Source organism: Gopherus evgoodei, chromosome 16 (assembly GCF_007399415.2).
Source record: "Gopherus evgoodei ecotype Sinaloan lineage chromosome 16, rGopEvg1_v1.p, whole genome shotgun sequence".
Lineage (NCBI taxonomy): Eukaryota > Metazoa > Chordata > Testudines > Testudinidae > Gopherus > Gopherus evgoodei.
The window spans coordinates 21,717,850-21,740,071 of record NC_044337.1 but is presented as its reverse complement, the minus strand read 5'-3'; the positions used below and the strand labels follow the sequence as shown (position 1 = coordinate 21,740,071).

At 58.6% G+C, this 22,222-nt stretch overlaps 1 protein-coding gene across 1 annotated transcript in view; it reads left to right on the top strand.

Annotated features, from left to right (window-relative positions):
- LOC115636206 (nck-associated protein 1-like) overlaps positions 1-21,226 on the top strand; it is a 40,841-nt gene extending 19,615 nt beyond the window's left edge. Inside the window, 18 exon segments of the mRNA XM_030536016.1 lie at positions 3,304-3,441; positions 3,874-3,922; positions 4,883-5,039; positions 6,255-6,311; positions 6,911-7,007; positions 9,861-9,964; positions 12,165-12,297; positions 12,519-12,608; positions 13,731-13,808; positions 14,428-14,438; positions 15,881-16,043; positions 16,441-16,522; positions 16,525-16,559; positions 17,240-17,379; positions 18,344-18,428; positions 18,431-18,477; positions 19,211-19,429; positions 21,001-21,226. Coding sequence (XP_030391876.1) covers positions 3,304-3,441; positions 3,874-3,922; positions 4,883-5,039; positions 6,255-6,311; positions 6,911-7,007; positions 9,861-9,964; positions 12,165-12,297; positions 12,519-12,608; positions 13,731-13,808; positions 14,428-14,438; positions 15,881-16,043; positions 16,441-16,522; positions 16,525-16,559; positions 17,240-17,379; positions 18,344-18,428; positions 18,431-18,477; positions 19,211-19,429; positions 21,001-21,226 — 1,911 coding nt within the window.
- The last annotated feature ends 996 nt before the right edge of the window (positions 21,227-22,222 follow it).

Below are 22,222 nucleotides of genomic sequence, written 5' to 3'. Positions count from 1 at the left end.
TAACATACTGGCCTTTGAAACCACACTCTGCTTAACCAGAGAGATCTGGGCCCCTGTATCCCTCTGCCCCAAGTACTCCCTGCCATTAATTTCGATTATCTTAACATGCTCCATATCTGGTTCTGCAGAGGCTAACCTCACAAAACCAATATGATAGGTTCAAGTTGCTTGGGGGGGTTCTGTGTTGAGGACGGCAGAACTAACATGAGCTGTTGGTTGCCTGCTTCCTCCTAGCACAGGGCGTTTATTCCTCAGATGCTGGTTGGACTTACATTGATAGCACCTTTTGGGCTCTCCTGCTTTTACAGGATGTTTGGGACAAGAGTTAGAAGAATGGTTTTGGGGAGGTGAGTACTCTGCCTCCCAGCCATCCTACCTCTTGCTAGGGATAAAATGGGATCTTCCCTTCCCACCAGCTTTAAACACCTCTTTCAGTGGGTTGTTTTCAATAGACACCTGGGTCCATTCAAAAGCATCAGCAAGAGACGCCATCTCATCCACAGACTTTACATCTTTGTCCCATAGACGCTGCTTTACATCAGCCTTACATGTGTCTAGGAAATGCTCTGGAGCAACAAGCTCCCGCATTCCCTCAAAGCTTGTAACACCTTTGCCCCTCAGCCACTTTCCCATCAAATCTTTCATTTTGTTCTCATATTCCCCATTACTCCTACCAGTATCCCTCTCAACATTCCTAAATTTAATGCTGTATGTTTCAGGGGAATCTGAAACCTTCGCAAAAGCATGTTTTTAAATTTACAATAGTCTAAAAGCATCCTCAATAGGCATTTCATTTAATACCTTTAGAGCTTTACCAGTTAATTTTGCAATCAGGGCAGGAACTCTCTTAGCCTCAGGGATCTCATGCACTGCACACAGCCTTTCAACAGTGTTCAGATATTCAGCAATATTGTCTGCCTCATTGTATGCAGGACATAAATGGTCCCAATTGTGGATTTTTGGAGTGATGGGAATTGCTGGGACTGGTGGGTTCAGGATCTGCTTTTCTAGCAGGTTCACTTGGTGTTTTTGCTCTCTCTCTCTCTCTCTCTCTCCTCCCACTCTCCTTTATCTCCAGTTCTTTCAGGTCTCTGGTGCTCCCTCTCCTTTTCTGCAATCTGCAGCTTCAAAAGCTCTTTCACAATCGCTTCACTGCTTTCACTCATTTTCCTGATTTTTCTATCTCTACTTCCCTCGCCCAAAATAAGCAAACAGAGAATAAACTGGTAGCCTCCTCCTGACTCTCCTTAGCCACCACACTTAAAGCCTTCACTTAAAATCTTTACACCAGTGTATGAAGTGCAAATCTTGCTCAGTACAACAAGCTGTGTATTTCCCCCTGCTCGCTGGCCACTGTGATGAGATCCCCGGGGTGCAGCCTGGGACCGTGGGACCGCTGTGCCCCCTTAACTCTCTCCAGCCTGGGCTGTCTCTCACGATGCCTTGTTAGTGACCAGCAGCAAACCCCTCCAGGTGCTGCTATCACTCAGAACAACAGCATGTGGAGCCCCACGCCCAGCTAGATTGCATGGATGCTCCCAGAGCCACTCACAAATCACACCGAAAAGGGGACCAGAGCCAAATCCCCACAGCTCCCAGCACTGTACCCCAGGAATATACCATCTTGCACTGCTCAAGATGAGCAATGCAGATTTATTAATTGGTTCACCGCTTCGTTAATGGAAAGTGGATATACACTAGCCTTTGCAAAACCTGAGCAGATTTTCCCCACACTTCAGACAAACTCACTGGTAAAGATAAACAATTAAACATATTTATTGAGTGTAAAAGGTAGCTTTTAAGTGATATTGAGTGATTGGCAAAAAGTCAGTTAGTTACCAAAAGAAAAATAAATTTAAGCACACAGTCTAAACTCTCGACCTATTAGACTGGGCAACATCTAGCTTAAGCAGTTTTTCTCACTCCACTGGCTATTGCAGTCCATAGTATACAGATTTCCTCCTTGAAATCTGGGCCAGTCCCCTCAGCTGGAGACTTCCAAGTGTCCTTGATGCCTGCAGCGTAGGTGGGTGAAGGAGAAAGGCCCAGTATGTCTGCTTTATACCTCTGTCTACTCTATCTGTCCATCCTGTCTGTTTTATACCCTCAGTCCATGTGCTTGGGGACCACAAGTCCAGGCATGTCTGGGGGGCACTGCTGAGTCTCCAGGCAAGGTTGAGCAATTCCCCTGGTGTGGCCTTGTGCAGGTGAATCACTGAATTGTAGCTCCCTTGCTGGACAATGGTTGTTGATGGGTTGTTTGAAACCCTGCCCTGATGTGGGTTACTTTCCTTGCTGTTGCTTCTGGGGAGCTAATGTCTGGTTGATTCCCCAACTTACAGCATGTTTTAGTGACCACCATACAACACACTTCTCATAACTTCATATGCATTAATGATACACATATATGGATAGAGAAATGACTTTCAGCAGATCATAACTTTCCCCTGATACCTTACAAGGCATTCTTTGTATGATTATATGAAAATGAAGAATATGGGGGTTACGGGATGCTTCCCCACGGTATAGAACAGCGGTTCTCAAACTTTTGTACTGGTGATCCCTTTCACATAGCAAGCGTCTGAGTCCGACACCCCCTTTATAAATTAAAAACACTTTTTATATATTTAACACCATTATAAATGCTGGAAGCAAAGTGGAGTTTGGGGCGGAGGCTGACAGCTCGTGACCCCGCATGTAATAACCTCACACCCCCCTGAGGGGCTCTGATCCCCAGTTTGAGAACCCCTGCTATAGAATGTCACAGACCCCGACTCCCGACTCTGTTCTTCCTGAGTTGTCCCCTGCACTCGGTTGAACCCTGGGTTCAGTGGCTCCTCCTGTAAGATTTGGGGAGGGGTCTTTAGACCTGGACAGGCTTGTGCCCACCTGGAATTCAGTAAGGCACAGCTGGCATGCAGTTGTGCCAGCCTGGCCTGGTGTGCATATGTGCTTATGCTGACAGTGCACATGAGGGGCTGGACGCGGCTTGTGGGGCAATGTGTGTGAGACCGGAAGTGTGGTATGGACAGCTCCTGGCTCGCTCCAGATTCGCAGCCAGGGGCAGCTGAGATCTGAACCTGCCCCAGCAGGTCTGGCCCAACATCCAGCCCCAAACCTAGCTCCACATAACGCTTTATGCCTGGCCCCAGGCCCCCTATGGTGCTATCCTCACCTGAGAGCAACACATGGTTACGGGCCCATTTCTGGCCCCCAGCATTCCTTCTAGGAGGTTGTGTAGTTGTAGCTGTAGCTGTTGTATTGCTGCTGCTGCCTCTGCTAACTGCCCCCTGCCCCTTCCAGGCCGTGACCAGTGCACTTCTGTCTCTCCATTTCCTCTTTGTCCGGAGGAACCAGTCAGCCGAGCAGTGGTGCAGCGACCAGCTCCTGAGCCTGATCAGCAACTCAGCCACCATGCTGAGCCCGGCCAGCTCGGATGTCGTGAGTCTGGCCTTCCGGGGCCTGGGGGTGCAGAGCTCAAGGGGTGTTGCCCGCAGGACACTGTATGATGACTCTGCCCACAGCTGGCTCGCCTAGCTGAGGGGATCCCAGGGGGCTGGGACAGACCCCCACACCTTGTCCAGCAGGGTAGGGACCAGTGTAGGGACTCCCAGCATGCATGGCCGATCCCTCTCTGTGGGGAGCGAGGGCAGTCGCCATGCCAGGGTGCCTCTTGGTGCAGCCATTCAGGTAGGACCCGGTGATCCCAAGTGCTTGGCCATGGGGACTGGGGGGCTGGGTCAGCTCACAGGGCCAAGGGGGCAGTGAGGGTTAAGAGCCAGGACAGTGGCTCTGCCTGTGTCCGTTCCTACTGGCGAGTGGCTGGGAAGGGCCGTGGAGAGCAACGCTGAGGAATGGCCCCTCTCTCCACAGACGGCCTGCGAGTACCTGTCGCTGGAGGTGATTGAGCGCTGGATACTGAGTAAGTCACTCTGCACCTGGTGGGAAGGGCCCTCGGGGGGGCCCATGCCCCACCTGGCATCCACCCATCCCCATACGCACCCTTCACAGTACGAGACTCCCAGTGTGGTGGGCAGGCAGTTGGCAGGGAAGGGTTAACACTCATCACGTCACCTGCCTGGTCCTGGGGGATCAGGCAGGTCCCACCTCTCTGAAAGTTACAAGCACCAGAGACCAGAGAATGCCCAGCCCAGCCAGGAGCCCGGCCCTGGAGCCCTGCCCAGCCCTGGCCATTACCTCACACTAGCAGCCCCAATCTGGGGCCTTGGTGCTGGGGATCGCTGCCTCTTTTGGCCCAGCAGCACCCGCGTCTGCTGACCTCTGGATGCCTGGCAGTGCCTGCTCGCCCCCTGGTGATGGGAGGGGGCAGGATGGGGAGTTGGGGTTGGTGGCTCCTCTGTGCCCCTTGTGCCCCTGACCTCCCCCTCACTATGCCCCTTCCTCTCCTGTACCCTTGTGCCCTTCACCCCTGCCACCCATGCCCTGCCACCTACTGTATCCCTGACATGCCGCACCCCAGGGTCCCTCGCCCCCTGCCGCCCCACACCCAGTGCCCCTCATCCCTGCCGCTTCCTCCCAGTGCCCTGCCATGCACCTGCAAACCCACCCCCTGTGCCTCCTGACCCCTGCTGCCCCAGCCCCTGTGCCCCTCACCCCTGCTGACTCCTCCCTGCGCCCTGATACCTACTGTATGCCTGCCATGCCCCACCCAGGGGCCCTCACTCCTGTCGCCCCAGCCCCTCTGCCCCTCGCTCCTGCCACCTCGCCCCTGGTGCCCCTCGGTCTTGCCAACTCCTCTCCTGATCTGCCACATTCTGCATCCCTGCCATGCCCCTGTGCCCCTTCTCCCCCGCCGCCCCACCCCTGTGTTCCTCACCTCCCTGCTGTGCCCCTGACCCCTCCCCTCTGCCCCTCCCTGCAGTTGGCTTCCTCCTGTGCCACGGCTGCCTGAGCTCGAACCCGCAGTGCCTGGAGCTGTGGAAGCTGGGCCTGCAGGGCTCGCTCTATATCAGCCTCGTCCGTGACGACGCCCTGCAGCTCCACATGGTCACCGAGGAGTTCTTCGGCCGTCTGAAAGGGTAACAGGGCGCTGGGGGGGCAGCAGGTGGGGGGTGCTGGCATGCGTGGGGACTGGCCTGGGCATGGAGGGTGGCTGCTGGGGCAAGGCAGGTTAGGGGTGGAAGGCAGGTGGTGCGGGCAAGGGGCGTCTGGCAGGGAGACAGAGCGAAGCTGCTGAGGGCAGGGCAGTGGCAGGGAGGCAGTGGGCAGCTGGTGTGGGTGGGTGGCTGGTGAAGGTTGGACGGGGATCCCCACCAGACCCAGGGGAAGGGCAGGGAGTGCCCAAAGTGACTAGTACAGTGTCCCGGCTCCCAGGATCGGTGCCACACCCCAGCTTTGGGACAGGCCCTTGGAGGGACCCCTTTAATGTGCCGGACCCCAAGGTGGTCTCACTTCCTCCAGGGCAGCCATGGGGCCTCCCAGCCTCCTGAGACTGACGCTCGGGGCTCCAGCCCTCCTGCCCCACCCTGGGAGCTCTGCTCAGCAGCTCCCTGAGCCAGGCTCCTGGTGCCGCTGGGTCCCCTCGTCAGAGCCGCCCCTTCCCCATCTCCCCCAGCCCAGCTGTGTCCCCTGGAGCCCAGTACTGCAATCCTCGGCAGAGCGACCCAAAGGGGAAAGCACAGGCTGACCTGGCCAGGCCGGGGCCCCAGGGAGCTCCTTTCTCAGGCCTCATGTCTCCCTCTCTGACTTCCTCCCTTCCTCAGCTCCCAGGGGCTGGGAGTTCCTTCCAGCAGCCAAGACTCAGTCACCCACTCCCCTCCGCCCAGGCCTGCTCTCCAGGGGAGCCTGCTCCTCCCACTTGGCTCTGGGCACAAGGTGTCACTGTCCTGCTGACTGGACTTTCCATTGAGATGGGTCAGCCTCAGCCAGACTTTTAGTGACCTTCAGGGTCAGCTAGCCAGGCAACCCTCCCTCCCTGCCTCATCTCTTAGCCAGCTCCGAGTGCAAACTTACCCCTTGTCCCCTTCACAGGGTAACAATGCACAGTCTGGGGGAAACTGAGGCACGTACGGGCGTCAAAAATATCACAGAAAATTCCCACTTTGTCACATGCAGCAAAGTCTGTGCTGGAGTCCGGTGGGTTGGGGATGGTAGGAGGCTGAGCTGTGCTGGAGGCTGTGCCAAGGGCTCTGCTTCAGGTGGCTGCAGTGGGGGCTGTGCTAGGGCTTTGCCGGGGCTCAGGTCTGGCTGGGGGCTGCCCTGGTGATCAGCACTCACTCTCGCCCCCTCCTCAGGTATGGGAAGCGGGAGGCCGATGTCAAGGAGTGCAAGGAGCACGCTGTGACGCACAGGTAAAGGGTGCCTGGGCCTTGAGCACCATCCACACTTGGGTCCTGGGTCATCCATGGGGATGGGGGTTAGTGCCTGTGGTGGGGAGGTCCCCTTGGCACTGGTCAGTGCCCATTGCAGTGTCAGCAGGTCAGGCATTCAGCACGCCTGTGCTAACACACAGCACCTCGTGCTGCTCTAGTCCTGCCCCACTGCCCTACCCATGCCCCCAGTCCCCGCCCCCATAGTCCCTGCTATCCCAGCCCTGGGCTCCTCCACCACCGCCCTACCAGTGCCCCCAGTCCTGCCCCACAGCCCCTGCTATCCCAGCCCTGGGCTCCCCCCCTAGATCTGCCAGTGCTCCTCAAGGCTGCCCCATGGCCCTTGCTGTCCCAGCCCCACACTGGTTTCAGGGATGAGAGATATTTGCCCCTCATTACTCCCCTGATGTGGCTGCCCCACCCAACCCCACTGCATGGCCCTGCTGTAGCCGCATCCACAATGGAGTGAGCAGCCTTGGACACCCTGGTCCTGGGCTGGGCTGTGGGGTGGACATGGAACTGAGGTGGGGGGGCAGTGCAGTGTCCAGTGCAATCACCTGCCACCCCCCCCCCCCCCACAGTGGCCAGTTGCACTGGAACCGGCGGGCTTTCCTGCGCAACGCAGTGCTGGAGCTGGAGGTGCTGCTGAGCGACCAGCCGGGGCTGCTGGGCCCCAAGGTGAGGGGGCCAGGGCCGGCTTTAGGCCGATTCGACCGATTCCGGGGAATCGCGCCCCGTGCCTAAGAGGGCCCCGCGCCTTAGGCACCTTTAAAATTTTTTTTTTAAAACTTACCCCGGTCCCCAGCTGCAGTCTGCTCCGGGGTCTTCCATGGTCCCGCTCCTTTGAGCGAAGAGCCAGCTGGAGCGCGGCGCGGCCCCGCTCTCCCAGCTAGAGCTCCAGCCGGGGCGGCGGGGCTTGCCGCGCTCCATCCGGGTGTCCATCCGGGAGAGCGGGGCCACGGGGCTTGTCGTGCTCTGGCTGGAGTGCGGCAAGCCTGGCGGCTTTGGCTGGAGCTCCGGCCAGAGCGTGGCAAACCCCGCAACCCCGGCTGGAGCTGGGGGCCCTTTAAATAGCCCCCGGAGCCCTGGGGCAGTGAGGGGCTCTGGGGGCTATTTAAAGGGCCCGGGGCTCCAGCTGCTTTTGCCAACCCGGTACTTTAAATAGCCGCCAGAGCCCCGCCTCCCCCATGCATTCCCCAGCGCTCTCGCGGCTATTTAGAAGGTCCGGGACTGGGTAGAAGGAGGTTTGGGGGCTACTTAAAGGACTGGGGTTCCAGCTGCCTCTGCTGCACCCCCTGACCTGCCCACACCAGTCCGGCCGCCCCTGCCTGCAGCCAGCTCTGCACCCCGTGCCCAAAGCCAGACCCTGCCAACCCCCCTGTCCTGTCTCCAGCCAACCCCTGCCACGCACCCCTGCAGCCCTGCCCAAAGCCAGCCAGCCCCACACACACTGCTGCCCGCACCAGCCCTGCACACCCTGCCCAGCCTGCACCCTCTGCCCTGTCTCCAGTCAACTCCTGCTGCACCCCACTGCCTGAAGCCAGCCAGTTCCACACTCCGCTGCCTCCAGCCCTGCAAACCCCTGCTGCACCCCCCGCGGCCCTGCCTGAAGCCAGCCCGCCCCACACCCCCTGTCTCCAACCAGCCCCACACCCCTTGCCTGCCTGCAGCCAGACCCTTCCTCCAATCAGCCCCTGCCCTGCCTCCAGCCAGCCCCATGTCCACTGCTGCCCTGCAGTTTCCAGGGCAGTAACCCTGCACACCTGCTTCAATGAGAGGGGCAGGGAGCAGCTGGGACCAACACATGTGCACACCCCCAGGGAGTGGCGGGGACCCACACATGTGAAATGACGGTCATTAATAGCCAAACAACAGCATATATGATGCAATGTATATAATATATAATTTTATTATTCATATAGTTATGGAAAGTAAATAATACATGAAAGAAATCAAAGGCTTTTTTTCCACTTTTTTTTTAAGTCATCCCTGCCAGGGTCCCTCCGAAAATGTTCGAATTGGGCCCCGCACTTCCTAAAGCCGGCCCTGGAGGGGGCAGGGCGGGGCTGGAACTGGAAAGGGGAGTGAGTGTGTCTGTGTGCATGTGTGTGCATGTGTGTGAACATGTATGGTCACTGTGGTGCCATGTGTTTTTATGTCCAGTGCCCCTCTGCCCCACATCCTGCCGGTCACACTGACAGGGAGTGCTCCGGTCTCTTCCCTGCAGTCCCAGGTCTGTGGGGACAAGGGGTCTCACCCGATGGTCAGACCATGCAACGCTCCTCCGGTTCCAGCAGTTCCAGACGGCTGGCCAATCTCCCGCTGTGAGGGGGATGCAGCACACAGCGTGCTCCCTCTCGTCTCTTGTTCAGTCCCAGTTAGTGTCTGAGCCTCAGGCCCTGGGCCGAGATGTCCCCTGGGCTTCCTCTGTCTTGGGTAGGCTCAAGGGTGCATCTTCCTTCGGCAGTGAGGCAATGGGCTCAGCCCCAGGCTGTCCCTTGTCACCGGTCCTGTGACAGGTTTCTCCCCCTTGGATTCTGAGCCTAATAGCCCACGTGTCCCACAGCTCAGACATAATTTCCCATACCAAGGTCTGGCAATACCAGGTGTGTTGTAAACAAGACACGAGAAGTCATTCTTCCGCTTTACTCTGCGCTGGTCAGACCTCAGATGGAGTATTGTGTCCAGTTCTGGGCACCGCATTTCAAGAAAGATGTGGAGAAATTGGAGAGGGTCCAGAGAAGAGCAACAAGAATGATTAAAGGTCTTGAGAACATGACCTATGAAGGAAGGCTGAAGGAACTGAGTTTGTTTAGTTTGGGAAAGAGAAGACTGAGAGGGGACATGATAGCAGTTTTCAGGTATCTAAAAGGGTGTCATCAGGAGGAGGGAGAAAACTTGTTCACCATAGCCTCCAATGATAGAACAAGAAGCAATGGGCTTAAACTGCAGCAAGGGAGATTTAGGTTGGACATTAGGAAAAAGTTTCTAACTGTCAGGGTACTTAAACACTGGAATAAATTGCCTAGGGAAGTTGTGGAATCTCCATCGCTGGAGATATTTAAGAGTAGGTTAGATAAATGTCTATTAGGGATGGTCTAGACAATATTTGGTCCTGCCATGAGGGCAGGGGACTGGACTCGATGACCTCTCGAGATCCCTTCCAGTCCTAGAGTCTATGAGTCTATGAATACCAGGACAATCAGCTAGTTCTTAGCTCTTGGCAGAGCCCCCCTCGTCCCTCTGCAGTGCCATAGGGAGGAAATGGTCAGACACAGACGTAATCTACCCGCCAGGGTACGTGTGGGCCTGCCTGTGTTGCGGGGCCATGCCGTGAGGTTTGTTTCCTCTCCGTTGCCCCTGTGAAGTGATTCCCCCCATTCCAGGTAGCCCTGAATGACCCCATGCCCCTGGCTGCCCGTGAGGGGAGGTTATTTGGCTCTGTTGGCCCCTCCCCTGTTTGCTGTCTGGTTTGCGGTGATGCCTGTGAGCCCTGCCTGGAGCCCACCCCACCGATCTCTGCCCTGCCAGGCTCTCTGCGTCTTCGTGGCGCTCTCCTTGTGCCGCGACGAGGTGAACTGGCTGGTGTGTCACGCTGAGCATGTCACCAAGACCCCTGAGGACTACGCTGGCAGGTCAGGGCAGGGCCAGGCTTGCAGGAGGCGGGGTGGGACTGGGGGGGTGGGACCTGGGGTGTCCTGGGCAAGGGGTGGTGGTCCAAGGTGAAATCTGGTTGTCAGGGAGTGGGGGGTGGGGACAGGCTTTGGGGCGGTCTGGATCTTCGGGGTGGGCCAGACCCTGGGTGGGTCTGGTTCTGGGTGTGACAGGCCGTGGTGGGTCTGTCAGGGGCAGGCCAGTCCCTGGGTGGGTCTGGCTATTGGAGCTGGAGGACCCTGAGGGTGCCTGGCTCTGCTTGGGGGAGGGACCGGCACAGGGGGGGGGGTCTGGCTCTGTGGGCGGGGCCAGGCACTGGGAGGGTCTGGTTCTGTGTGTGGGGGAATTAGTGGGGGCTGGCTCCGTGTGTGGGGCTAGGCCCATTGTGAGGTCTGGCGCGGAGAGGGGGAGGCACTGGTCAGATCTGGCTCTGGGGAGGGGAGGCAATGTGGGCGGGTATCTGGCTCCTGAGCGGGACAGGCCCATGGTGGATCTGGCTCTGTGCGGGGTAGGCACTGGGAGTCTGGGTCTGGGGTGGGGGGGGGAATTGGTGGGGGCTGGCTCCGTGTGTGTGTTGGGGGGGTAGGCCCATTGTGGGTCCGGCGTGGAGAGGGGGAGGCGCTGGGCAGGTCTGGCTCTGGGGAGGGGAGGCAGTGTAGCGGGGTCTCTGACTCTTGAGAGGGACAGGCCCCTGGTGGGTCTGGCTCTGTGGCGAGTAGACACTTGTGGGGGGCCTGGTTCTTGAAGGGGACAGGCACTAGAGGGGGTCTGGCTCTTGTGGGGGGGAGACAGACACTATTCACTGTAAGGCATGGGAGGCTGTGTGGGCCCCATGCTGAGTGGGGTGCACTGGACCCATGGGCCCCCCGGGCAGACAAGAAGGTTGGGGTTTCTGCTCAGGGCCCGCAGCATGGGGGCGTTGGTTTGGGGATAGGAAATTGAACCAAGTGACATGGCATTAATTTGTGGCCCTGGTGACAATCCTGTGCCCAATTCAGCCAGAAGTGCGTGGCCCATACCCCAGCACAGGTGTGCAAAGGGGGTGCAGCTGCTGCAAGGCCCAAGTGGCACCCGCTCTGGCTGGCGTGGCCTGACAGGATGTGGGCCAAGAGCAAGCGAGGGGAGATGGGAAATGACCCCTGCGGGGAAGAGGAGACGCTGTGGATCCTGCCCTGGGGGTTGGGGAGTCGGCAGCCCCAGCACTGCAGGCCAGACTGCTGCCAGGAGAGCTAAAGCAGCTCCCTGTAGCATTGGAAAATACTCTGGTGAAACACTGCAGGTTCTCCGTGGATTATCTTCACACAGAGCAGGTCAAAGGGCAACTGGATCACAGTCCCTAGTACCTGCCACCGGGGAAATGGAAAAGGGTGCATTTAGGCTCCTCAGTCTAGCAGACGAACGTCTGACGTGCTCCAGCGGCTGGTCGCTGAAGACGGCCCGCGAGCTGATTTTCAGTGGCTTTCACGCTGCCCTGGCCACCAGTCTGGGGGGCTCTGCATTTTAATTTAATTTTAAATGAAGCTTTTTAATCATTTTAAAAACCTTATTTACTTTACATACAACACTAGTTTAGTTATATATTATAGACTTATAGAAAGAGACCTTCTAAAAATGTTAAAATGTCTGACTGGCATGCAAAACCTTAAATTAGAATAAATAAATGAAGACTCGGCACAGCACTACTGAAAGGTTGCTGACCCCTGAGCTAGACACATTCAGGCTGGAAATAATGAAATCACTGGAGTAGTTACCCAGGAGTGCGGGGGGTTCTCCACCGCTGGCAATTTCGAAAAGCTCTGCTTGAGTTCGAACAGAAATGCATTTGGGGAAGTCCTGTGGCCTGCGATACTCAGGAGCTCAGACTCAGTGGTCAGAGGGGTCCCTTCTGGGCGTGGAATCTAGAGGGGAACACTTGGCCGGTGGGTTGGTCAGCACTTCTCTGGACACCTGCATGGGGGGGTGGCAGGAGTCCCATGGCACTGTGGTGGACACGGGGCTGCCCTGGGTAACCTGTTTCCAGCTGGAGCTGTCAGATTCGGATCCAGCCCTGCCCGCCCCCAGGTGCGGCGATATGGGGAGAGGGTTGTGGGATTGGTTCCCCAGTGACTCTGGCAGCAGGAGCCCGGGTGCAGCACTGCCTCCCTCAGAGGAGCCTGACCCAGCCCCTTGTCGCCCCTGCAGTCACATTGCCGAGCTGCTGTTCCTCATGGAGCAGCTGCGTACCCTGGTGCACAGGCATGGCCCAGTGATCCAGTGCCACCACGTCCAGTACCTGGCTCGCTTCGACGCCCTGCTGCTCAGCGATATCATCCAGGTACGCTGAGGGGAAGGGCTCTGAAATCCATGCAACCAGGACCCCAACAGTGAGACATGCAACCCTGGGAGGGGAAAATTCCCTGGGGCTTGGGAGCCCTGCACTAGCCAGCCCCATCTCTGGGCAGGAACACTGCCATCGCTGTGGGCTCTCCACAACCCAGAATGCGCCCGCCCCGCTGCTTGCGAGAAGCCCCACTAAGCTGTGCCCATCTCTTTCAGAATCTGACCGTCTGCCCTGAGGAGGAGTCCATCATCATGTCATCCTTCATCAGCACCCTGTCGTCTCTCACCTTGAAACAAGCTACCCAGGTGCCCCCACGGCTCCCTGCTGCACCCGGAGCAGCAGGTCCCTCCATGGGGTGTGCAGGCGCCAGGCCATAGCTCCAGCCCAGAACATAAGAACATAAGAACGGGCATACTGGATCAGACCAAAAGTCCATGTAGCCTAGGATCCTGTCTTCCGACAGTGGCCAATGCCAGGTGCACCAGAGAGAATGTACAGAACAGGTAATCACCAAGTGATCCATCCCCTGTCGCCCATTCCGAGGTTCTGACATATAGAGGCTAGGGACACCATCCCTGTCCCTCCTGTCTAATAGCCATTGATGGACCTGTCCTCCATGAACGTATCCACTTCTTTTTTGAACCCTGTTATAGTCTTGGCCTTCACAACATCCTCTGGCAAGTAGTTCCACAGGTGGACTGTGTTGTGTGAAGAAATACTTCCTTATGTTTGTTTTAACCTGCTCCCTGTTAATTTCATTCGGTGACCCCTAGTTCTTGTGTCATGAGAAGGAGTAAATAACATTTCCTTATTTACTTTCTCCACACCAGTCATGATTTTATACACCTCTATCATATCCCCCCTTAGTCTCTTTTCCAAGCTGAAAAGTCCCAGTCTTATTAATCTCTCCTCATATGGAAGCTGTTCCATACCCCTAATCATTTTTGTTGCCCTTTTCTGTACTCTTTCCAATTCCAATATATCTTTTTTGAGATGGGGTGACCACATCTGAATGCAGTGTTCAAGGTGTGGGGTACCAGGGATTTATATAGAGGCAATATGATATTTTCTGTTTTATTATCTACCCCTTTCTTAATGATTCTCAACATTCTGTTAGCTTTTTTGACTGCCACTGGTGCTGCACATCGAGTGGATCATTCAAATGAGTGGGAAAGTGGGCAGCCCGGATGGCTGGGTTCACCACCCCCTCCAAGGCCCTGTCTCTGCCCCTGCCGCTGGGGGGCAGGAACACAGAAAGTAGAGTTGCCAATTTTGATTGGATGCATTCCTGGAGATGTCATCACATTACATAATCTTTAATTAAAGATTAATCTTTAATTCTTGGAGACTACAATCCTGAAGGATTGGCAACCCTAGCTCAGAGGGGAGAGCCCCCCGCTCATGGGGCTGCTGATGCCTCTCTAAAGCTGCTTCTCTTTCCTGCAGTGGACAAAAAGGAGAAGTTCGACTTCTCAGGGCTTCGCCTGGACTGGTTCTGGCTGCAGGTAACTCCCTCGCCAGAAGTTTGCATCTCCATTAGGGGCTGGGCATCTGCCAGGGTGCACACACCCCACCCAGCCCCCTGCCAGGCCCACACCAGCAAAAACTCCCCTGCTCAACCCACTGCCAGGCCTGCACCAACAGCCTCTCCCTGGCCAGATCCCTGCCAAGCCAGAACCAGCAAGCCCTCCCCTTCCCTGCTCAGCCCCCTGACAAGCTGCAGCCGGCAACCCCTGACCTCATGCACCCAACTCAGCCGCCGACTAGGGTTGCCAACCCTCCCGGTTTGGTTGAGAGTCTCCTGGAATCAGGCTCCATCTCCCAGAGGCAACTGAACCAATCTGGGAGATTTTAGGCTGCTAAAAGTCTGGTCAGTGGTGCGCTGGAGCTAAGGCAGGCTCTTTACCTACCCTGGCTCCGTGCCGCTCCTGGAATGCGGGCCAGGAGGGTCTCTGCGCGCTGCCCCCGCCCTGAACAGGAACTCTGTAGCTCCCATTCGCTGGGAACAGGGAACCGTGGCCAATGGGAGCTGTGGGAGTGGTGTCTGCAGGCAGTGGCAGTGCGCAGAGCCACCTGGCCATCCCTGAGCCTAGGAGCTGCTGTCAGACATACCATCGCTTCCAGGACCACATGAGGTAAGTGCTGCCCGGCCGGAGCCTGTACCCCACACCCTCTCCTGCATCCCAACCCCCTGCCCCAGCCCCCTCCCCCACCCAATCTCCCTCCAAGAGCCCAGATGCCTCCTGCACCCCAAACCCTTGCCCCAGGCTCAGCCTGGAGCCCCCTCCCACACTCTGAACCCTCGACCCCACCCTCCAGCCCAGAGCCCACACCCACTCCCACACCCCAACCCCCTGCTCCAGCCCGGTGAAAGTGAGTGAGGGTGAAGGGTGAGGGAGAGCGAGCGATGGAGGGAGGGGGCTGGAGTGAGTGGGGGCGGGGCCTCAGAGAAGGGGTGGGACAGGGGGCAGAGCAAAGGCATTTGAGTTTGTGCGAGTAGACCAGGGGTAGGCAACCTATGGCACATGTGCCGAAGGCGGCACGCGAGCTGATTTTCAGTGGCACTCACACTGCCTGGGTCCTGGCCACCAGTCCAGGGGGCTCTGCATTTTAATTTAATTTTAAATGAAGCTTCTTAAACGTTCTGAAACTCGGTTTACTTTACATACAACAACAGTTTAGTTATATATTGTAGACTTATAGAAAGAGACCTTCTAAAAACGTTAACATGTATGACTGGCACGCGACAGCTTAAATTAGAGTGAATAAATGAAGACTCAGCACAGCACTGCTGAAAGGTTGCCGACCCCTGGAGCAGACAGTTGGCAACCCTACCTCCCGCCACATCCACATCAGCTCAGGGGCCAGTGCTGGGCCTGCCTCAACCCCATCAGTGCCTCAGTTTCCCCGTCGCACCATTTGGTGCGGGAGAGGATCTACTACCCTCGGAGCCGTGGTGTGAGGCCTGTTCACTGACTTTTCAGGGCAGGGGTCGCTCTGGGAGCACTGGACAGTCAGATGGTGGGCAGGAAGAGTTGGTGCAGCTAGCCCAACAGTGTTGCTAAGGCCTGGCTTCTGGCCCTGTGCTTGGCCCATTCAGACCCACGCCCCCCAGAACCTGGCTCTGATCCAGGGTATGAGGGACTGAGATGCAGCTGCAGAGGGCACAGCAGCCAGTGGGATCCAGGCCTCTGAGCAATGTGAAGGGGCTGGGGTGGTGCTGCTCACATGGAATCACATGCACGCGCACACAAACACAGAATCACAAACATACAAACATGGAAGCACATACACATGGAATCACGCACATACACACAAACACGGAATCACACACACCTGGAATCACACACATACGCACAAATACAGAATCACACATGCAGAATCACATGCAAATACCTACATGGAAAAGCACATGCATGCACAGACAACATGGGATCACATGCACATGGACTTGCACATGCAGACAAACACAGAATCACATGAATACAGAATCACACACATACACACAAACATGGAATCACATGCACACACCTACATGGAGAGCTGTGTGCGCACACACAGACTCTTCCTGCCCCAGCTGTGCTGATGTGTCCTTCTACCGCAACAGTTTCTATGTCCGCACCTTCGAGAAGCTGTTTGCTCTGACCATGGAGGAGCCGGCCATGCTGCGCTTCACCATCATCTTCCCGCTCGTCTGCAGCCACTTTGCCCACGGCACCCACCCCATGTGTCCAGAGGAGGTGCGTAGCTGGGGGGTAATGCATGAGGAGGGGCACTGCCTGGAGAGAGCCTGGGGAGCATGCATGGTGATGCATCAGGGAGGTACAGGGGACATGCATGGGGATTTAGGGGGGACATGGGGACACGGGTGGCAATATAAAGGGGAAGAACCCCCCTGTGGGAGGGCCGGGGGGCATGCATGGTGATCCATGTGGGGAGAACTCGGGAGGGAGGGGTGGGCAGGCATGCATGGAGATGTGTGGGTGAGGAGACGGGGGCACACAGGACAATGCATGGGGGGGCAGGGTTGCCTCCCCCATGGGGTAAGAAGCTCAGTGGCTGGCATTTGGGATCTGTGGCTGGAAGGTGCCAGGTGGGGGAGCAGAGCCGTGAGCCGTCCCTGGCCTCTCTCCGCAGTATCCCCACCTGAAGAGCTGCAGCCTGGGTCTATGCAACAGCTTCCTGGAAGAGATCGCCAAGCAGGCTGCCAACTGCATCATGGAGCATGTGCCGAGCAGCGCAAACTCAGTGAGCAGGTGAGGGGTGTGGCATGGTGCTGGGGGGTGTTGGGTGATCTGCCATCCTGGGGACCCCTCTGTGAGCAGGTGAGGGGCATGGGCATGGGCATGGGGCTGGGTGGTACCGGGGGAGCTGCCAGACTGGGGGCACATCAGTGAGCAAGGGGGTTATGGGGCGTGGCATGGCACTGGGTGGGTTTGCTTCCAGCCGGGGGTTTGGTGGGCAGGTGAGGGGCACAGGGTGTGGCGTGGTCCTGGGTGGGGTACCTTGTTGAGGTGCCAGCTGAGTGCACAGCAGCAGTTGCATGTACCAGGATTGCTCACCATCTGGGCGCGCTGACTGAGGGCTGTGGCCGGCCCTCCACAGGCTGCTCTCCAGGCTGGCAAAGCCCTGCGGGGCTGTTTGGTGCTGGGGGCTATGGAGATGGCCGTGGTTGGAGTCATGTAGCCTTGCCAGGGAACAAATGGCCAGTGACTGCTTCTTGCTGAGCCCTGGCGGCGGTGGGGGTGGGCATCAGTGTGGCCAGTGGCTCTGTGGCAAGACAAGCCAGATGCCAGGCAGGTGAGATGTGTCCTGCACCAGGACTGGGGTGTGGTGGGAGGGGACCCTATGTGCGTCTGGGGGGCTGCCAAATCCTGGCCCTCCAAGCTCCCAGCCCCTCCCTCGCTCAGAGCCCCTGTCTCTATCTCCTGGGAAGCTACTGCCCAAACACTGCACCTCCACCATCAGCAAGGCCCAGAACAAGAAGGCCCAGAAGCAGCCCCGCAACAAGGGGGAGCCGGAGCGGGACAAGCCAGGGGCTGAGAGCCAGAGGAAGGACCGGATCATGGTGAGCAAGTAAGCCCACTGCATGGGGGTCTCCCAAGGGGCATTAGAGCTGCTCTGCCATCCTTTGGGGGTGGGGGTTCTCCCCATTCAGAGGACTCCTCCCCCTGTGCTTCAGATGGCTGGGGTAACCGGGCAGTGGGGGAACAGGTTCTGGGTCCCCAGAATGGCTGATGGCTCAGATCTGAGAAGCGATACTGGCACCTGGCCCTTCATAAGCACTCCCATCCTCAGAGCTGCCCCGTTGCTCCTCAGAGCGGAGGTGGGGTGAACCCAGGCATCTGGGCTGCCTGTCGCCCCTCGGGGTGGAGGTGGCGGTGAACCCAGGCATCCAGGCTGCCCACTGCCCCTTGGAGTGGAGGTAGGGTGAACCCAGGCATCCGGGCTGCCCATTGCCCCTTGGAGTGGAGGTAGGGTGAACCCAGGCATCCGGGCTGCCCATTGCCCCTTGGAGCGGAGGTAGGGTGAACCCAGGCATCCGGGCTGCCCACTGCCCCTTGGAGTGGAGGTAGGGTGAACCCAGGCATCCAGGCTGTCCATTGCCCCTTGGAGCGGAGGTAGGGTGAACTCAGGCATCCGGGCTGCCCGTTGCCCCTTGGAGTGGAAGTGGGGTGAACCCAGGCATCTGGGTTGTCTGTCAGCCCTCGGAGCAGAGGTCGAGTGAACCCAGGCATCCGAGCTGCCTGTTACCCCTTGGAGCGGAGGGGTTGGTAAACCCAAGCCTCCAGCCTGCCTGTTGCCCCTCAGAGTGGAGGGGGTGGTGAACCCAGGCATCCGGGCTGCCTGTTGCCCCTCGGAGCGGAGGGGGTGGTGAACCCAGGCATCTGTGCTGCCCACTTTCCCATTCATTTGAATGGTCCCATCACATTTGGGGTCTGGGAGCTAGTGTGCGTTGGGCTGACAGGTGTGGGGGAGGGGCCCGGGCTCCAGAGCCATTTGCGGCGAGCGGTGACCGTGCCGGCGTCTCTGCCCCCAGCATGGACAAGCTGCACCAGGTGCTGAGCGAGCTCTCCCTGAGCATCAGCCACGTCCCCAGCTTCACCGTGTTCGAGCGCATGGTCACACACCGGCCGAATATCTCAGCAGCCACCTGGAAACGCGGCTCAACAGGTCCGTAGGCCCCGTGGCTGGCTGGGTGTGGCGGGTCCCTGCACATGGCCCGTGGACCTCGGGCAGGCGGGGATGGGAGCGTGGCAGGTCCCTGACTATGGCCCATGGGCTGGGAGGAGGACATGTTGCGTTCCTGCCCACAACCCTTGGGTGGGTGGGAATGGCAGAGTGGTGAGTCCCTGCCCATGGCCCTCGAGCAGGTGGGGAGGGGGGCACAGCGTGTCCCTGTCCATGGCCCTCAGGTGGGCGGGTGGGGAGGGGGATGCGGCGTGTCCGTGTCCATGGCCCTTGGGCGGGCGGGTGGGGAGGGGGGCACAGCGTGTCCCTGTCCATGGCCCTCAGGCGGGAGGGTGGGGAGGAGGGCACAGCGTGTCCATGTCCATGGCTCTCAGGTGGGCGGGTGGGGAGGGGGGCACATCGTGTCCCTGTCCATGGCCCTCAGGTGGGCGGGTGAGGAGGGGGGCACAGCATGTCCCTGTCCATGGCCCTTGGGCAGGGAGGTGAACGTGGAGTGTCCCTGTCCATGGCTCTCGGGCTGGGAGACTGAGTTGGCTATTGGTGCTGTTACATCCACAAGCCCCAGCCAACTTCTGAGCTGAGTTGTGCTGGGAAATGCCCATTTGCAGGGAACATGGGAGTGGGGCTGGGTGCTTTCAGCGGGAAGGTTGTGGGCTCAGCAGATCTACTCGGAGGTCTGTGTGGGGCCCCCTCTGAGTCCCCCATCCCCTTACAGATCCTTCGTGTGGATGGCCAGCTACAACCAGGCTACGCAGGAGATTGCGCGGCCCTCTGAGGTGCTGGCTGGCCTGTGCTCCTACCTCGCCTTCATCCAGTCGCTGAGGCAGTTCACGTGCGTGGACTCCAGCCGCATCATCCACAATGTCCTGCTTCAGCAGACACAACCCCTGGACTCCAGCGGGGAGCAGACCCTCACCACCATCTACACCAACTGGTGGGTGCCTGGGCTGGTGGCAGCCTGGCCTGGGCCACTGGACAGGAGAGATCCCTGGGTATCCCTGAGCCATGGGGCAGGAGAGCCTGGGAGATGCCTGGAGGGATGGGGGAAGTGGGAAAAGCTGACCTATGAGGAAAGGTTGAAAGTCTTGGGCATGTCGAGTGTAGAACAGAGAAGGCCAAGGCAGGACTTGACACCAGTCTTTAGCTACGGTCAGGGCTGTTCCGAAGAAGGCCGAGGCCCAGTTGTTCTCCATGTGCATTGATGGGACACGAAGGAATCCGCTGTTTGCAGCCAGGGAGATCTCGGTTAGATAGTGGGAAAAGCTTCCTGGGGTCGCTGGGCTCTGGAGCAGGCTCCAAGGGGGTTGTGGAATCCCCATCACTGGAGGTTTGTGGGAACTGGTTGGACATATCCCTGTCAGGGATGGTCCAGATGTCCTGCCTCTGTGCCTGGCCTCTTGTGGTCCCTTCCAGCCCCATATTTCTGTGGTTCTGTGCACCTAGGGGGATTTCATGGCGCTGGAAAGCCGGCACTCAGAGAGCGATGGGTGGCCCTGCCCAGCATGGGGACAGCAATGGGAGAAAAAGTCAGGCCCCTTGATCTTGTACTTTCTGGGCAAATAGGGCTGGGGAGAAGAAGGAACAAAAACCTACTTCTAGAGCCAACAAGGGGGCAGGCTGCCCACGTGAGAGCTTGCCTTAGCCAGCGTCCCTCAATCCTGACCCACAGCCCTCTGCTATCCCAGTCCTGGGCTCCCCACACAGCTCTGCCAGTTTCCCTCAAGCCTGACCCACAGCCCTCTGCTGTCTCAGCCCTGGGCTCCCATCCCCCCAGTTCTGTCAGTGCCCCTCAATCCCAACCTGCAGCCCCTGCTAGCCCAGCCCTGGGCTCCCCACAGCTCTGCCCGGGCCCCTGAATCTTGGCCCGCAGCCCTCTGCTATCCTAGCTCTAGGCTCTCCCCAGCTCTGCCAGTTCCCCTCAATCCCGACCCACAGCCCTCTGCTGTCCCAGCCCTGGGCTCCCTCACAGCTCTGCCAGTGCCCCACAGTCCTGACCCACAGCCCCTGCTAGCCCAGCCCTGAGCTCCCCCCAGCTCTGTCAGTGTTCCTCACTCCCGACCTGCAGCCCCTGCTAGCCCAGCTCTGGGCTTCTCCTTAGCTCTGCCAGTGCCCCTCAGTCCTGAGCTGCAGCCCTCTGCTATCCCCGCTCTGAGCTCCCCCGAGCTCTTCCAGTGCCCTTCAGTCCTGACCCATAGCCCTCTGCTATCCCAGCCTTGGGCTCTGCCTGGCTCTGTCAGTGCCCCTCATTCCCGACCCGCAGCCCCTGCTATCCCAGCTCTGGGCTCTGCCCAGCTCTGCCAGTGCCCCTCAATCCCGACCCGCAGCCCCTGCTAGCCCAGCTCTGAGCTCCCCACACAGCTCTGCTAGTGCCCCTCAATCCCATCCCGTGCTCACACACCGGTACAAGGGAGTTTGGGCTCTGGCAGAGCAGACTCTGAGCAGGCTGGGAGAACAGTGCTGGGCCTGGCTGTCCGGTGTAAGTGGAGGCTTTTTGGCTCCATGCACGTACCTGGAGGCACTGCTGCGCCAGGCCAGCACTGGGACCATTGTCCAGGGCTGGCTCCAGACACCAACCCATCAAGCACGTGCTTTGGGCAGCACCTCGAGACCAGGCGGCCCTCGGGGTTTGGTCTGGGGTTTTTTTGGTTCGGCCGCGCAGCGCTGGGGGGACGGGGACTTGGGCGACGCTCAGGGGGCGGGGCGAGGCGGCGCTATTTGTTTTCACTTGTGAGGGTCAGAAATATTAGATGCGGATCTGGTTGGGATGAGGGGCACTGGCAGAGCTGGGGGCTCGGGAGGGGGGCTGAGGGTTGGGGTGAGGGGCACTGGCAGAGCTGGGGGCTCGGGAGGGGGGCTGAGGGTTGGGGTGAGGGGTACTGGCAGAGCTGGGGGCTCAGGAGGGGGGCTCAGGGTTGGGGTGAGGGGTGCTAGTTCCCAGGCATAGGCCCAGGGGTACATTGTACCCCATTTGTTTTGCAGCCCTCTCTCCTGTGTGTCCTCACGATTCACCCCCGACCCCGTCTCTCCCCCAGCTGCTGACCATGTGCTGAAAAGAATGACCATCATCGGGGGGATCCTGAGCTTCCGCTCCATGGCACAGAGTGGGCTGCTGAGGTGGGTGCTGGCCTATTGTTGGGAGTGGGGGGAGTGGAGCTGAGCAAGTCCTAGGCCAGCATGTCTGTGGGGGGGTCATTCAAGGCCAGGGTGGAGGAGCTGGCTGCCCCCACTGTGCACCAGCCTGGGAGGCAGCATTGGAGCTGTGTGGGGCAGACCTTTCACACTCTTCCTGGAGCATTATGGGGCTGTGATGGAGGGGAGTCACTGATCCCCCCTGCCATGTATGCTGGGGACGTGGCTGGGCAGGGGTGGTGAGTGTCCCACCACCCCTGCCCAGCCGCTCTGCCCAGGTGGCCTCTGGAAAGCAGGGACAGTAACTGTCCCCAGCCCCTCTCTGGGGTCAGTGGGGAGGGCTTGTTGGCTGACACCTGTGTGGTGCTTGGAGAGCCTCAAGCATTGCATTGCTCCTTTCCTGCACTTGGCTGCTGGACAATTGTTAAAGAGCTGCCACGTCCCACCCCAGAGGGAGCCTGGGGCTGCTACATGAGAGGGGGCGAACTGTGTCCATTGCCATCTCAAGGGCTGGCTCTCTTCTCGCTGCAGGTCTTCTCCAACCGCTGCCCGTTCCTGATGGGCCCCATCGAGTGCTTGAAGGATTTTGTCACCCCAG